This window comes from Papaver somniferum, chromosome 9 (assembly GCF_003573695.1).
Source record: "Papaver somniferum cultivar HN1 chromosome 9, ASM357369v1, whole genome shotgun sequence".
NCBI lineage: Eukaryota > Viridiplantae > Streptophyta > Magnoliopsida > Ranunculales > Papaveraceae > Papaver > Papaver somniferum.
The window spans coordinates 109,167,140-109,181,037 of record NC_039366.1 but is presented as its reverse complement, the minus strand read 5'-3'; the positions used below and the strand labels follow the sequence as shown (position 1 = coordinate 109,181,037).

The 13,898-nt window shown below is 40.1% G+C and overlaps 1 protein-coding gene across 2 annotated transcripts; it reads right to left on the bottom strand.

Moving 5' to 3' along the window:
* Positions 1-1,504: 1,504 nt before the first annotated feature.
* On the bottom strand, positions 1,505-6,429 carry LOC113310319 (UDP-xylose transporter 3-like). 2 transcript variants are annotated; one of them, XM_026558941.1, is made up of 9 exons: positions 6,207-6,429; positions 5,975-6,032; positions 5,706-5,886; positions 4,428-4,612; positions 3,771-3,838; positions 3,299-3,431; positions 2,881-3,042; positions 2,523-2,795; positions 1,505-2,087 (listed from the first exon to the last, which is right to left on the bottom strand). In XM_026558941.1, exons 3-9 carry the CDS (start codon positions 5,824-5,826, stop codon positions 1,968-1,970), a joined length of 1,062 nt encoding a protein of 353 aa, XP_026414726.1. In that variant the 5' UTR covers positions 5,827-5,886; positions 5,975-6,032; positions 6,207-6,429; the 3' UTR covers positions 1,505-1,967. The 2 variants fall into 2 exon arrangements, with proteins under 2 accessions (XP_026414726.1, XP_026414725.1); XM_026558940.1 differs by having other exon boundaries at positions 5,706-5,880.
* Positions 6,430-13,898: the final 7,469 nt, after the last annotated feature.

The following is a 13,898-nucleotide window of genomic DNA, read 5'->3' as shown; positions in this document are numbered from 1 at the left end:
GTTTCAGTTCAAGCTTGGGTTTGTTGATCATTAGCTTGAGTTTGTTCTCCATCTTCTTCTTGTTCCTCTTCCTCTTCAACAATTTCATCTTCGATATCCTTATCTTTATCTCCATTACCATCATCATCATCATTACCTCCTCCAACAAGTGGCATGTCTTGATCATCATCATCATTGTTACCTCCTCCAGCAGCCGGAGTTCTTTCAACATCATCAAAAATCATCATCATTACCTCTTCTACCAGATGGAATTGATTGGTCTTCATCTGGAGTTTCATCTGAATCACTGGGTTCCGGTGGTGGTTGAGAATCATTCCGTTCACGGATCTTGACCGTTCCCGGCTCAACAAATGGCCCTCGATGTGTTGCAGTCAAGAGTTTTTCACCAACACGAGGAGGTCTTGAAGGAGGAGTAACAATTTTCTTCTTTCCCTTTTGCGACCTAAACAAGAACAATTAAAAAAAAAATCTATAGTCGGCAGGGTCGACAAATATAACCTTACCGGCTAAACAATAGTCGGAAGGGTCTATAACTATAATCCTTGCCGGCTAAACCATAGTCGACAGGATCTTACTCAAATAACCTGCCGGCTTATAACAACTCGAATAACTTGAAGGCATCAGGAGACACAAAATAAATTGAAATACAGCCGGCAGAGTAAAAACTTATATCCTACCGACTAAAAAGAAAACTAACGTCGGCAAGCTCCCAGGTTGAATAACTTGTCGACCCTGTAAAAGCGGTTACAGATACTAAGCAGCCGGCAAGATCTTCAACCTAAGAGCTTGCTGACTGACCCTAAACATGAAAAGTCGGCAAGGTCGTGGAACAAACACCTTGCCGGCTAAATAAACTGCAAATTCACAAATTCAATTTTTCTGACCTAATTTGACATGCCAACATGAAATTGAAGCACTAGAGCGAGTTTTTAAGTAGGCCCCTTACTTTCTCAATTGTATCATTTCTCCTTTTTCAGCGCCTTTGATTTCTTCTTCTTCAACCGCTTTTTTCTTCTCTTTCTTTTGAACTATCAAAGCAATTCCAGGGTAGTATTCATTGGGTTTTTGATTTGTCTTTTTTCTTCTCTTTCTTTTGAACTATCAAAGCAATTCCAGGGTAGTATTCATTGGGTTTTTGATTTGTGTTTTTCATACGACTAAGTTTCGGCCGTGGTGGCTCCATGTTCGAACATTAATCAGAATTTTCGAATCGACGAGTTTCGATGGTAGGAGATGGAGGAGAGCAGATGAGGTGTTTGAGGAGGAGGAGAAGATGAAATGAAAAAAATGAAACTGATTTAGGAATAAGAATTATAAAGGGTAAGGATAGTTTTATAACTTCACCCATTAGGACTCCCCTTAGCCCTTAAAAAGAGTCCACTTAAAATTGGGTATACCCCAATCAAGCGAGGTCAAACAATGGCAAAGTGTGGAATTATCAGTGCTGGTTAGTTCGGGTTAAAAAGAAGAAAAATAATTTTTTAAAGTTGGAGGTACACCAGCATTGCAGTAGAGATAAAAATAAAGAAGATAATATTTATATCAATAGTTCAGAAATACTCAAAAAAGTTCGGATCTAAAAAGAACTAAGGTACCTATGAAATAATATCTGTTTAGTATATGAGAACAGCAACAATCAATTGTCCCCAGCAAAACTAGAGAGACAGATGGATGACAAATCCCACTTACAAGAATTGACTGTTGGGGACCTAATTCACAAAAATTGGCAATAGCCCAAAACAAGAACTATGCACGTAAAAATAATAACTTGCATTCTTTCCAATTCTCCTAATTCTTATTACTTTTTCTTTGTTTTTTAGTGGGTGTTTCATTGAATATCAACAAATCCACAAAATTCAAGTTGATTGAAGATGTGATATTTCCTTCCTGATGAGAATTTTCCATTGTTGGAGCAGTTCTATCTGGGAGATTTTACCCTAGATTAATTAGCGAGATTGGTCACCGTTTTATGCATCATGGAGGTCTTTGTTGGAGTTCCATATCGGGGCTTTGGGAACATCATCATCGGGAACCACAGCAGTTCCACCTTCCAAACTTATTAAAGGATCAGTTTCACTTTCCTTTGTCTGCAAATCAAAAACAGGTGAAATAGTCATCACAAAAAGTAATAGTTAATAGTAGAAAAGTGTGATACTAATATCTTTATCATGCTCTTATTGGACATAGAGAACTTGGAAAATGAAATGCATGAGCCAGCTAAACTTGTTTTTAACTCCCTTAGCGAACACGGAACCGAAAAATACCACTAATAGAGTTTCCAGAAGGATTGAGAAAATGGCACAGACAAGATGTTAAGAGTTGTTCAGGAGAGTAATATAGGTAGAAATATACTATGGATATTGAATCAACGAATGACATATGTTTCAGACGCTCCAGGATATTCTTGGAATCCGCCTATCGTGCCTATGGTCTAAATTATATGCAAATGGAATTGATGGACAACAAGAAAAAAAAATTAACCAGAAAAGAAACGAAAAGCAGCACTGCTGCAGCAGTAGTACCTGGGACAATTGTGGAGCTGGTTCACTGGATTTTGCCTGAGTCTCACGAGTGCAAAAGAAAGAATAAAGTAGCATTCCAACTAAGGCAACCATGATTCCAAGAATATTACGCCAGCTAAATGGGTCTCTGAGCAAAATATAACCGAATGCCAGAACTAGACATGTTTTCAAATGTCCCAGGACTTGGTAGGTGACTGGAGATGTCTTTCCAATTACAAGAAATGTGCTAAAGTTAACAGATACAGAGATAAGGCAGGATAGAACAATGAAAACCTGCAAAAAAAAAATTACACAATCATAATTAGAATTTGTTACCCAAGTTCAAAAATACACATTAACAGACTTCTAATGCTCTCACCAGCACTTGAGGAGTGTACTGGAAAGCAAACACATTTTCATTGGTCAATAGTCCATCCAGAAATGGACCAGTAATGAAAAGGGTCATCGCTTGATAGGGGCAAGATTGATATAAAAGTTGCGTTGAAGAAACTTTGAATCTCTTCTGAATGGTATTGGTCATCTGAGAAGAACTGTTAAGTTGAACAAGAGAGAGAGAGAGAGAGAGATGTAATCGACTTGAAAGCACAAAAGTGTAAGAGCTACAACTATATGTATTTATCATGACACTAAATTATTTAACCACACTCTATATATCAATCGAACTGCATGCACTCAGAAAGAAGTGCATGCAGTAACTTCATGATGATTCATTATAACATCTTGCTGAGCAGATAAAGTAATGAAATGCAAATATAAAATTGGCCACTTGAGGATACAATTTGAGCAACACATGTTGTGAGAACTGCAAGCAGAGATAAGACAGAACCAAGAACATTGAGCTGCAGATCAGTCACAGTAGCAATTCCGACACCCATAAGAAGCACAGAGAGTGAAAGCTGAATACTCCGACTGTGATGAGGACAGATAAAGTATTAGTCACACATGGTGTAACGAACATCGATCTTAATTTGAAAATGAAGCTGAGATTAGCTAAAGCTTCAAGCTTACATGAATTGTTAACATCAAATTCTATAACTGTTAACTCGTAACAGAGACATGCTCACAGTAGTATGTAGATGTGATGTCAATATAGAAAGGCTTCCTATGATAGTTTTCTTTTATTGGCTACAAGGTTACTATACTCTTCTCTTATACAGCTTTCCGAACGTTCATTAGAATAGACAACAAGACACACCCATAGACAGCATCCTTGACATTGCAACTGTCAAGCCTGGGTTAAGTACTAACCTGAAAAGTTTCCTGAAGAAAAGGGTCTCCAGAAGGACAGTACAGGGGATGATAGCCAGTTTCGTCATCTGAAATGTGTTAGCAATGGACCAATGTCAGCAAACAATATCAAAGTGAAATAATGATTGGGACATTAAAACATCATTCAAAAAGGCAGTAAAAATAAAAGACAGTAGCGGCTATGAGGAAGTCAATAAATGCACTATGACCAAAGCATGAAAAAAGGTGAAATGCATCAGATTTTTAATTTATCTATTATTGGATTGGTTGGACAAATGGATTCTGTCTTCAGACCATATCAATAATATTTAAAGAAGGTGATATACAGCATGGTGTGGATAAAGGAATGCATTTCAGAAACTATCAGGAGTTTCAAAAGGAGCAACAGAAAGCATTGCATGTGGAATAGGTCTCTCTGGGCAGGGTTAATCAGTCCACTATGAGCAGCATCTCATACTGTCAAATAATTATTGGGCAAACATTCTAAGGCTGTTACACACTAAAGCACAAAAGAAACACTATCAGGAGAATAATAATCCTAATCATGTACAAAGAGTTGAAGTCAAATTAGTGGAAGTGTTTCAAAAATATAAGCAGCACTCCCACAAATGCCCAATAAGTTGGCACCATAACTGTCAGAAGGGAAAAGACTCATACCTGGTAGAACCCAACGGAGTTGAAACCCAGACTAAGATTTAGAAGTCCAATGGATATCCCATTTAGTACGCCAAATCCCATTACAGCTCTGGCGTCAAATGGTTTATGTTCAAAAAGTTTCATCCATAATGCCACGTGAAGCGAGCAGAAAGTTACCAGCAGATGCCAGCTCGTCAGAGTTGTGGCTGCACCCAAATGTTCGAAGTAAGGCAACGGAAATTTCAATTCACAAAAATGAATTATTCACATTGTAGATGAGAATCCAAACAAAAGGATGCATGCAAACTAACAGACACTTCTTTCTTTCAAGATTTCTTCAGATACTACTGAAAAAATATATTTTGACCCAATAAACATACAATTAGCTTGGCTACCATTACATATAACCCACGCATAGCCACCATAACCATAGAAAAAAATTCCCAACAACTTGGAATCAGATACATGGCCACTCTCTCAGCAGTAAGATGTATGTATGAACATTTAAAAATGTCCAACCATTTCGTACAATTTTCAAACAGTGCTTTCTGACCTCCGTCTTCTCACTCAAAGTAAAAGGATAAGAACACTGGCTGATGCTTCTAGCGCGGCTATCATCTAATCCACATCAACATGACCATTCTTTATTTTTTTGTGTGGTAACACTAGAGTATAAGTGTTGTCATATAGGCAGGTTTCACGTCAATATTGTAACCACTCTATCGTCAATTCAATCCCCCCCCCCCCCCCCCCCCCCCTCACTCTAGCTCCTCCAAGTAACCACCCTAGCTTCTTCAAGTACCCAGTTTAATCTTTTATCATCATTTTTCTAGTCTTGCTCTAGATCATTCTTTTAAGTTTTATGGGTTCCTAGTCCTTCCCCTATGCCATCAACACTCAAATAATGTTGTTTCTTTTCTCATTGTTTCCCTTTCTTTTGAACAAACTTCTTTTTGCTTTAGTTATTTCTTAAACTACCAAGTTATTTCTTTACAACATCTGTCAACTATCCCCCTCAAGACTTGCATACATCTGTCGGTCTGAAACGAAATATGTTATGTCATATGAGGAAGAATAAGAACCATATTTAGCTACCCACTCAGCTAGACAAGTTTTTTTTTTTTTTTTTTTTTTTAAAAGAAAAACAAGATTCCAAATTAACTAAGTTACAAAGAAAAAATGCCCAATTGTGGGAAATTCAAAGCATGAAAAAGTAACTAATCTGTCCACAAAAGATTTGCTGGGATCATAACTTACACAACCTGCTGAAAAAATAACCTAAAACGGAAATTAACTTACCAAAATGGAAACCAAGAGTACTAATAAGAGCCTTGTTGCAAATCACAATCGATACCGACGAAACAACAGAAAGACTCAATGCCCCAATGGTTCCAAGCTGAAACTTCCCACTCTCAGTCATCTTCTTCTTATTATTCGTTTTCTTCTTTCTCGTTTTAATCAACAGTTTCTCAATCTGGATCTACCATTATAACCAATCAGAAACCCATAATCTTTAAACATCAAAAACATAAACAAAATCATTGAATTAAAAAAAAAATACCAATTACCTCATTCCAATATTACTAATCGAAGAGATCAACGAAACTGAGACCACCCAACAAAAACCTGCATCCATTATCATCATCAATACATGAACAACAGTGAAATCAAAAAACTCAAAGAACCCAAAAATCAATAGCTACAACATTTGAAACCCTAGATCTAGTTCGTAGTTTAGACCTATAATGTAATCTGGGAGTTCAATTCGGAAGATCTAAAGAGAGAGAGAGAGAGACTGACCGATTTAACGTAAACTTGGAAACTGAGTTTGTGTTTATCTTTTTGTGCCGTTTTCTTATAATTGACGTTGCTGCTGCTGCTGCAAAATGTGAAGAGAGATTTGAAGGAACGAAAACGAACTCTGTGATTTCATACGCTTTTCCAGAGATGGAAAACGCTGGGGAGTGGGATGGGGGTATAAAAAATGAATGAAATTAGATGTGTTAATGTAGTAATGTACATGGAATGAGATACTCTACAAATATCGTACTCTTAATTGCAGCTTAATTTTTATATAAGCGCCATTTTTCCGACCTCAGCACCCTTTTGACTCACTGTCTACGGGCACCGCTTCCTTTCTTGGGTTGTTTTACGATGACATCCATTATTTTATTTTTGAAGCATGCATTTTATTATAAGAAATTAGTTTACAATTTGTCGTGGATATGTGGTACCCACAGAATCATGAAATAAAATTTGGCTAATAAAAAATGGGATTGTCTGGTCCCAGATTTTGGTTGATGAGTTTCCTGTTTGACTGTCATCCGCTGCATGATTGGCCAATCCGTCGGCTGCTTGGTTTCCTTCTTTGTAGTTGTGCTGAATAGCAACCTGCGGGATCTGTTGAAAACTAATTTTTATTTCCTCAATCATTTCTGCTATGTGCCAAGGTGGAGGAGCAGAGGAAGTGATGAAGCGCAACAAGTTTTCTGAGTCGGTTTCAAAGAGATTTCTTGGCCATTGTCTTTCTGTTGCTGTTCTTGAAGCTAAAAGCATAGCCCAAGTTTCCGCTGTTAAGGCAGTTGTAATTCTTAGTGGCTGAGATAGAGCCAATAAAGTTCGTGCGTCTGAATCTCGGCAGATGAATCCTGCCCCTGCGAATCCTGGATGTCCTCTGGCTGCTCTATCGGTGTTAATCTTGATCCAGTTGATCTTTGGAACAGACCATTTTACCGAAATTGTTGATATCCTTTTTATCTCTTATTGGATGGTTGAATATTGATGTATCTCCTGGAATGATTGGTGGTGAAGAGTGTAGAGCCCCGTAGTATTCTTGTTGCGTTTTTTGTGCCCAGCCTAGGATTTCTTCCGAGGTAGTTTGTTTTTGTTGGTATATTAGATCATTCCTAACCAGCCATAAGGTCCAAAAAAGGAAACAAAAGGATGATATTACAGACGTTGATGTAGGTTGTTGGAGGATTTGGGAAATGGTTGTTTGGGGTGTTAGGATGAAATTTTGGGTAGTATTGGAGTTTGGTGAATTAGTAAGTTGACTGAATAAGGTGTTCCAAGAGTTAGTTGACGTTGGACAATGAATTAGAAGGTGACTTGCCAATTCTGGATCTGTGTTGCATCTTGGGCATATGTCTGAGTTGGTCAAATAGATGTGATGTAAGAGAGAGAAGGTTGGTAATCCTTCATTGATGGCTTTCCACAAGAAAAGCCGAATTTTTGGTGGACACGGTAGAGTCCATAGAAATTTGGTTGGTGGTAGAGGGGTATGAGTTGGTTGACCCTGGGTTAGACATTTATCCTGAAGAGGCAATGTAGTTTCCAGTTTTTGAGTGTGGCCAGATAATTTTGTCCTGGGGACTATTTTGGGGAAGGTGGATGTTTATGATTTTTTGGATAATAGGATTGGGAAGGGTATTTAATTTTTCATGGTTCCATGAGTGAGATATTGGGTCGATGATATCTGCTACCATTCGGATTGGATAACATTGTGTTGGGTCTAGATTAGTTGAGTGTGGAATCTAATTGATTCTATTGGAGTTGATAATCCATTTCCAATACGATGACACCCATTATTTATTTCGATACACGCTGAAAAGTTGATTTTCGACTTGCAGAAACAGGTCACAATAATCAACAACCACAAAAACATTTCATTTTATAATTCCAAGTTATTTGTCGGCTTCTGCATCCAGAGAAGTAGAAGTACACGCTCTGACAAATATGCACACAATTTATGTTGGATGAAATTAGAACAAGCACGATTAAATGGTAATTAGCTCTTGCCCACCCGTTTGCCTGAACAGAAAGCTATTGAGCACCTGACCGGAACAACAGCATTTGTTTGTTGAGAACATACATAATCATTTGAACTGATTAGTCGGTGAGTGTCCCACGTGACCACGTCCAAGATTTGCAATTCTCTACCAACTAATTAAAAATATGCAAAGGCATCGCTTTGACTACAAGCATCACCTCTGCGCATTAAACCACCACTGATCTTGCACTTGTTTCTGAGCAACGAAGACCCATGATGTATGCCGGTTGAAAGCTTATTCTTTTTTCTTTTCTTCTTAATTTTGCGGGAAAATCAAGATTTGCACCAAATGTGATCGAGTCAGCTAAATTCTCAATTAATAAAATCACGTGTGTGGAAGCTGTTGAGACCTGAGAGCACAAGATGGCGACTAATATTATCAGTCACCCCGAAACATTTTCCAGTTAATATAATATTTCGCACAATTTAATAAAATATTTCGCACAGTTTGTGAACACAGAAATAACGAGGGTATCCAAGTGTTCACAAATAATGTTCGTATTTACTCACGCACGTATAAAGGAGAGTAAATCATAAGTAAGACTACACTGAAACGATGACTCATCGACTCAGAGCCTTCGAACTCGTCCTTGTGTAGTCAAGGGGGAGTAATTTAGTTATTCATACATTCGAGAAGTATAATAAATCAAAGTATAACAACAAAGACAGAAAATAAAGTGTTGAATGTAAATGAGACGATGATTTATGTGGTTCAGCACTAAGGCCTACGTCCACGGGGGTTTGTGTTTCACTATGTATTCAGTAGTTACAAAGATAGTCAAATGACTTTGTGTGAATAACGAAGATAAGGGGGAAATAGAACTCATACTTACTCTTCATATTTCTCTCTCCTAATATCTTCTTTATCTCACTAAAAACTGGTCGACCCCTTCTCTCTCAGTGGAGAGGGGTACTTATAGGGGTAATACATAGGGTCCACTATCAAAAACAATTGCAACCTTATCTCCTTGATCTTTGCGCTGATCCCGCTGGTATCTTCGTTCTCAACCGATGGCTTCCAACGGTCATGTATGGTTACGATGGGTCACCTCTTTCTCCTCCACAGACTGATCGACACGTACCCTATACTTAGGGTGTTTAATGAGGGTGGTTAGGACGGTCCTCACGCGTCAGACAGGTGTCTGATGCCCCTGTCACATCCTCGTCAGTGAGACCAATCCTCACCATTAATCTTGGATCTTCCTCGAGATGGAATAAAGCAGATCTTTGGGTGTTCTTCAGTACTTCGTGGTGGCTCGTTCTTTCAGTGCTCCTTGATTCTTAGCCATCAGATCAGTTCGATGATGAACATATGTAGATGTCAGATGCCTCTTGGGTGTTGAGACGTGGCATCGTGCCTTGGTGTCTCAAGTTGTGTGTCCTCCACGTGTAACTCTTCTGACACGTGGCGAGTGATGAATTATGTGCATACAATTTGCCCCTTTTCTTCTGATTTGAACGTTAGTCAAAATAAGAAGAAAACTGTCTTCTCATCTTGTTCATCTCTCCACAATAACTTCCCCTAGATTTTAGGGCACGTTTCCCACTCCTTGCAATAACTTCTTCTTGAATCATGGGACGGTTTTGTCATCTTTGGTGTTATAAATAGAAGAGAGGGTGTTGTTGAAATAAATTTTATTCTTTCTTCATTCTCTTGTCAGTTCATAACTCTTCATTCTCCGAACCTCCTACTTTTTCTTCTTCTCTTTCTTGTTCTTTAGCCATTAAATTTTGTTGGTGCGGCTCAGAACCAGAGATTTCAGGAGTTTTCTGCTGCCGCTATTCTTCAGGTGCTCGTAGATCGTCTTTGTTCTCATCATAACACTTCTGATCCGGGTATGGAGTTCTTCTAATTTCTACTTGCTTTTGATGGATTCTCTTTTTCTGCTACTGTACCTAGGTTTCTTGATGAAGAACAAGTATACGAAAGTATATATACTTGCCCATGTTCTTTATCGCGAAAACTATGGATTCCTCGTTGATCATTAAAGCATGTCTTTGATGGTCACGACTGAATTAGGGTTCCTCATTTTTATGGATTTTAGGGTTCTGGATTTTATTGAGTTACTCATTTCTGAGTTTCTGATGAACTGTAGAAGTCTAAAAGATTTTGTTTCATGAACTTCATCATTTTCTTTATCTGATCTTCGAAATACCTCTACGCCTTTTGCAGTAATGTCTGACCGTCATCGGGATCCTTACCAAACTCCACCATCGAGTCCTTATAGGTCTCCTCAATCTAGGAGCCCTGATAGATCCCCGCCGAAGGGTGGTCCACTTAAACCATCGCAACCTGATCATCGTCATCGGATCCGAAGCCTTCTTCTTAGAGAAAGGGAGATCTACCTAAAGGTTCTCGTTATGCTGTCAATCGTCCTTCTCAACATTCTGAACCAATAAGCGTACAACCGCTTCGTTCTGTAGCTCCTTCTAATGCAGCGCTTTCTCAAAATCCCAAGGCTTCTCAATCCACTGGCCCAACGAAGGATCCTTCTTCCAAGGTGGTTACCACGAAGACTGACTCAACCAGGAATGTTGCGACAAAGAGAAAAGCTTCGGATATGAGTCCTCTGAAGATGTCATCGTCGGATAAGGCTGTTGGTCCTGATGCCGCTTCGATCTTACGAAGCGTCTCTGTTGGTAAGAATAAGGTTACCTTTAAACATATTGATCTTGTTGTGTTCAAAGCGAAGCATGGCCTTGAGGCTTTTGATGTTAGGTTTTACGCGTCAGATGACGATCTCACCTATGATATGATCGTAAATTATAAATACGATGCCTTCTATTTGCTGACGACAATGGGGGCCTTTGAAGCCGGCTTGATGCTGCCTCTGTACAAGTCGGGGGATTCCTTCTATTATGATGCGTTGGCCAATCACGAAGGCTCTACTTCTCATACTCATTGTCGTTCGGTGGTACAGCTGAGTGGTAATTACCTTCGGACACTCAAAGAATGTTATCTTCGGAGCAAAGGAGAAACAATGATGACCTGCTACACTCCAAACCCTGCAGAGAAGGATTGGTATACTCCTGAGAACTTTAACGCTTCTTTTGGAGAATATGTTAATGGAAGGAATCGAAAACCTTGGAGCGTGGGTATCCGCACCATTGTTCCTGCCCCTAATGAGATTCGTCTTTTGAGTGAAGTGAGTGACTCGAAGCTTCGGTTTGTTCCTGGTACCAAAGGGTCTGGGCACCCAAAACTCTTTCTAAGAACGAACGTCTCAAACGCGATCATGATTACGAGTGGCATGCCACCGTTATTGAAGTTGTTGGTCCCTGGGATTATGGTTGGGTGCCTGGTCAGCATGGATGGCGTCCATTCGCTGGTAGTCAGCTCGTGATAGTCAACCCTCTCGCTATGGCGACTTCTGCCCCTGGCGATTGAATTTTGCTGGTATGAACTTTGACCATGTTGTTGATGTTGTTAACGTTGATGGGGAAGAAAGTTCTGATGCCGTTCCTCCTCCGAAAAACACTACCAATGTCAAGGTATGATATCTTATAATAGTTTTTTGTTTAGAGTGTATTTGCCCCTGGAATCATAAGTTGATTATGTGTTCGTTTCAGTCTTCGAAAAGAGTAAGATCAGTCCCCTTCAGTCTTCTACAGCCGGTGAGGAGGAGATAGAAATTCCTGAAGTAAACAGTCCCGTTGTTGATGTGGAGAATTTCGGTGACGATGTCACCGATGATGAGGAACATATTGATACTTCCCGTCCTGGTCACGAAGATGGTGGTAATGGTGACGCTGAGCACAGTGAAGGGAACATCTCCTCTGAGGCTCATGGGGATGATGGTTTTCAAGCTACGAAACCCAACCCAGATTTATCTTTTGGTAGGATTTATTCCGTTGAAGATCGATATGGACTCTGCTTTGGGGATGGCCTCTGATTTTTCTCTGGTTTCTCCAAATGATGAATGGGATGTACTTGGCGGGGGCGAAGAAGTTGATGCCGAGAATCGTGCTGCTAAAGCGGCTGAAGCCGGGAAAACTTCTGGTGGTCAAAAATCCGCTGTTGATGGAGGTATCGCCACTGGTGGTCAAGGGTTCGTAGATGAATAAAATCTTGTCGATGATGGCCAAGGATTCGTAGCTGAAGAAGGCCTTGTCGCTGGTGGGGATATCCCTAGTGGGCAGAAGACCGGCTGGTAGCACCTCATCCGGAAGTTTCGAGAAGGTGGTGATGCACGATGGGGATGATGCAACCTTCGATTGGTTGATGAAGAAATCCTTGATCTGTGTTCCTAGCCCCGCCCCTACAGTTCCTGGTAAAAAAAGTTCTGACGCCTTTACTCGCCAGAGGATGCAGCTGGCATCCCATGATGATGTTGCGGAGAGCTGGGAGAAGGACTTGGGTGCCACCTCCACTAGTCTGTTGGTCGACCCTCCTTCTTCCATAGCTGATATGATGGTCATAGCTGATGGTTATCAGTATGGTTTCCCTCAGCAACACGTTATTGAGCTAAATCATCGTGATTCCTTAGTTTTATGCTTGTGATGTTCCTATCTTGATCATCTTCTCCTTGTTTGTTATTAGCTGATGAGGAGTGAGCATTGCAATCACACGCTATATCAGATCTTTAAGGCGAAGTCCCTCAAGCTGGAGGCAAAGCTTCGTCATAGAGAAGAAGAGTTGACTGTTGCTGAAGGAATCCTTGCTGCCAAGGACAAGGAGATACATCAGCTGAAGGAAAAGCTGAAAGAGAAATAACAACTTGGTGCCATAGAAGCAGAGCTTCGTCAAAAGATGGCTTCTCTTGAGGCTGCTTTGGAGAAGGCCCATACCGAAGCCGCATCGTCAAAAGATTTGTATCTTTGCTTTTTACTCCTTCTTCGTCTTTTATGGTTCGTTCTGAATTAAACGGCCCTATCTCCAGCGACCGGTGACAAAGAACTATCATGGCTTCATGGCGAGAGGCAATGTCAAGCTTCTCGGATCAAAGAATTGGTGGAGAAAATTAAGGACGAAGCTGAAAAATGGAATTCCCAGGCCGATGAACATAATGTCCAGGTGGCTGAGTGGCGAGAAAGGCGAATCCAAATGATTGATATGCAGAATAAGTATAATGCGGATCGTCGCCAGTTCAACGGTGCTCTACTGTGGACTCGTCAGAATCTGTGTGAGGCTCGTGAGGATATTTCTCGTTTAGAGACCAAGGTAAAGAACTTGGAAGAAGAGCTGCATCAAGCTCGTTCATCCCATGACCCTGAAGTTAAGTATTATATACAACGGCTTGTTCGGGAGAGGGATGATGCTAGGGCTGAGGCTTATGCTCTTAGTAACGCTTTAAGTGCTTCTCGGGCTGATGTTGCTCGTTTAGTCGAATCTGAGAAAGATCTTGAAGTTATTTGTATAGGCTGACTAAAGGGATAGAAGAAATGAGTAACGAAGTCAATCATCTTCGCCATCTAGATTCCATGAAGCAGGTAGAGTTGGATGAGTGCCAATTTGCTCTTACAAATCTTCGATTGGACTATAAGAAAATTTCAGATGAATATGGCTTTCTCGACGAGGCCCGGGACGCTGTAGTTAATGAATATGAGATAGCTTCGGCTAATATCGAAGGTATATATTTGTTTGGTCGTGGGTGTCTTTATAACTCTACTTTTCTAACCTTGTTTGTGCCTTTCTTTTCAGAGATCCAGGGATAGCTTAACCT

What these genes read in the sequence shown, in the direction of transcription:
- LOC113310319 (XM_026558941.1), bottom strand. Translation starts at nt 5,826, where the DNA reads ATGACTGAGAGTGGGAAGTTTCAGCTTGGAACCATTGGGGCATTGAGT. An exon ending in TACTCTTGGTTTCCATTTTG is followed by an intron (nt 4,613 to 5,705) that starts GTAAGTTAATTT and finishes ATTTGGGTGCAG; the next exon opens with CCACAACTCTGACGAGCTGG. An exon ending in ACTCCGTTGGGTTCTACCAG is followed by an intron (nt 3,839 to 4,427) that starts GTATGAGTCTTT and finishes AACACATTTCAG; the next exon opens with ATGACGAAACTGGCTATCAT.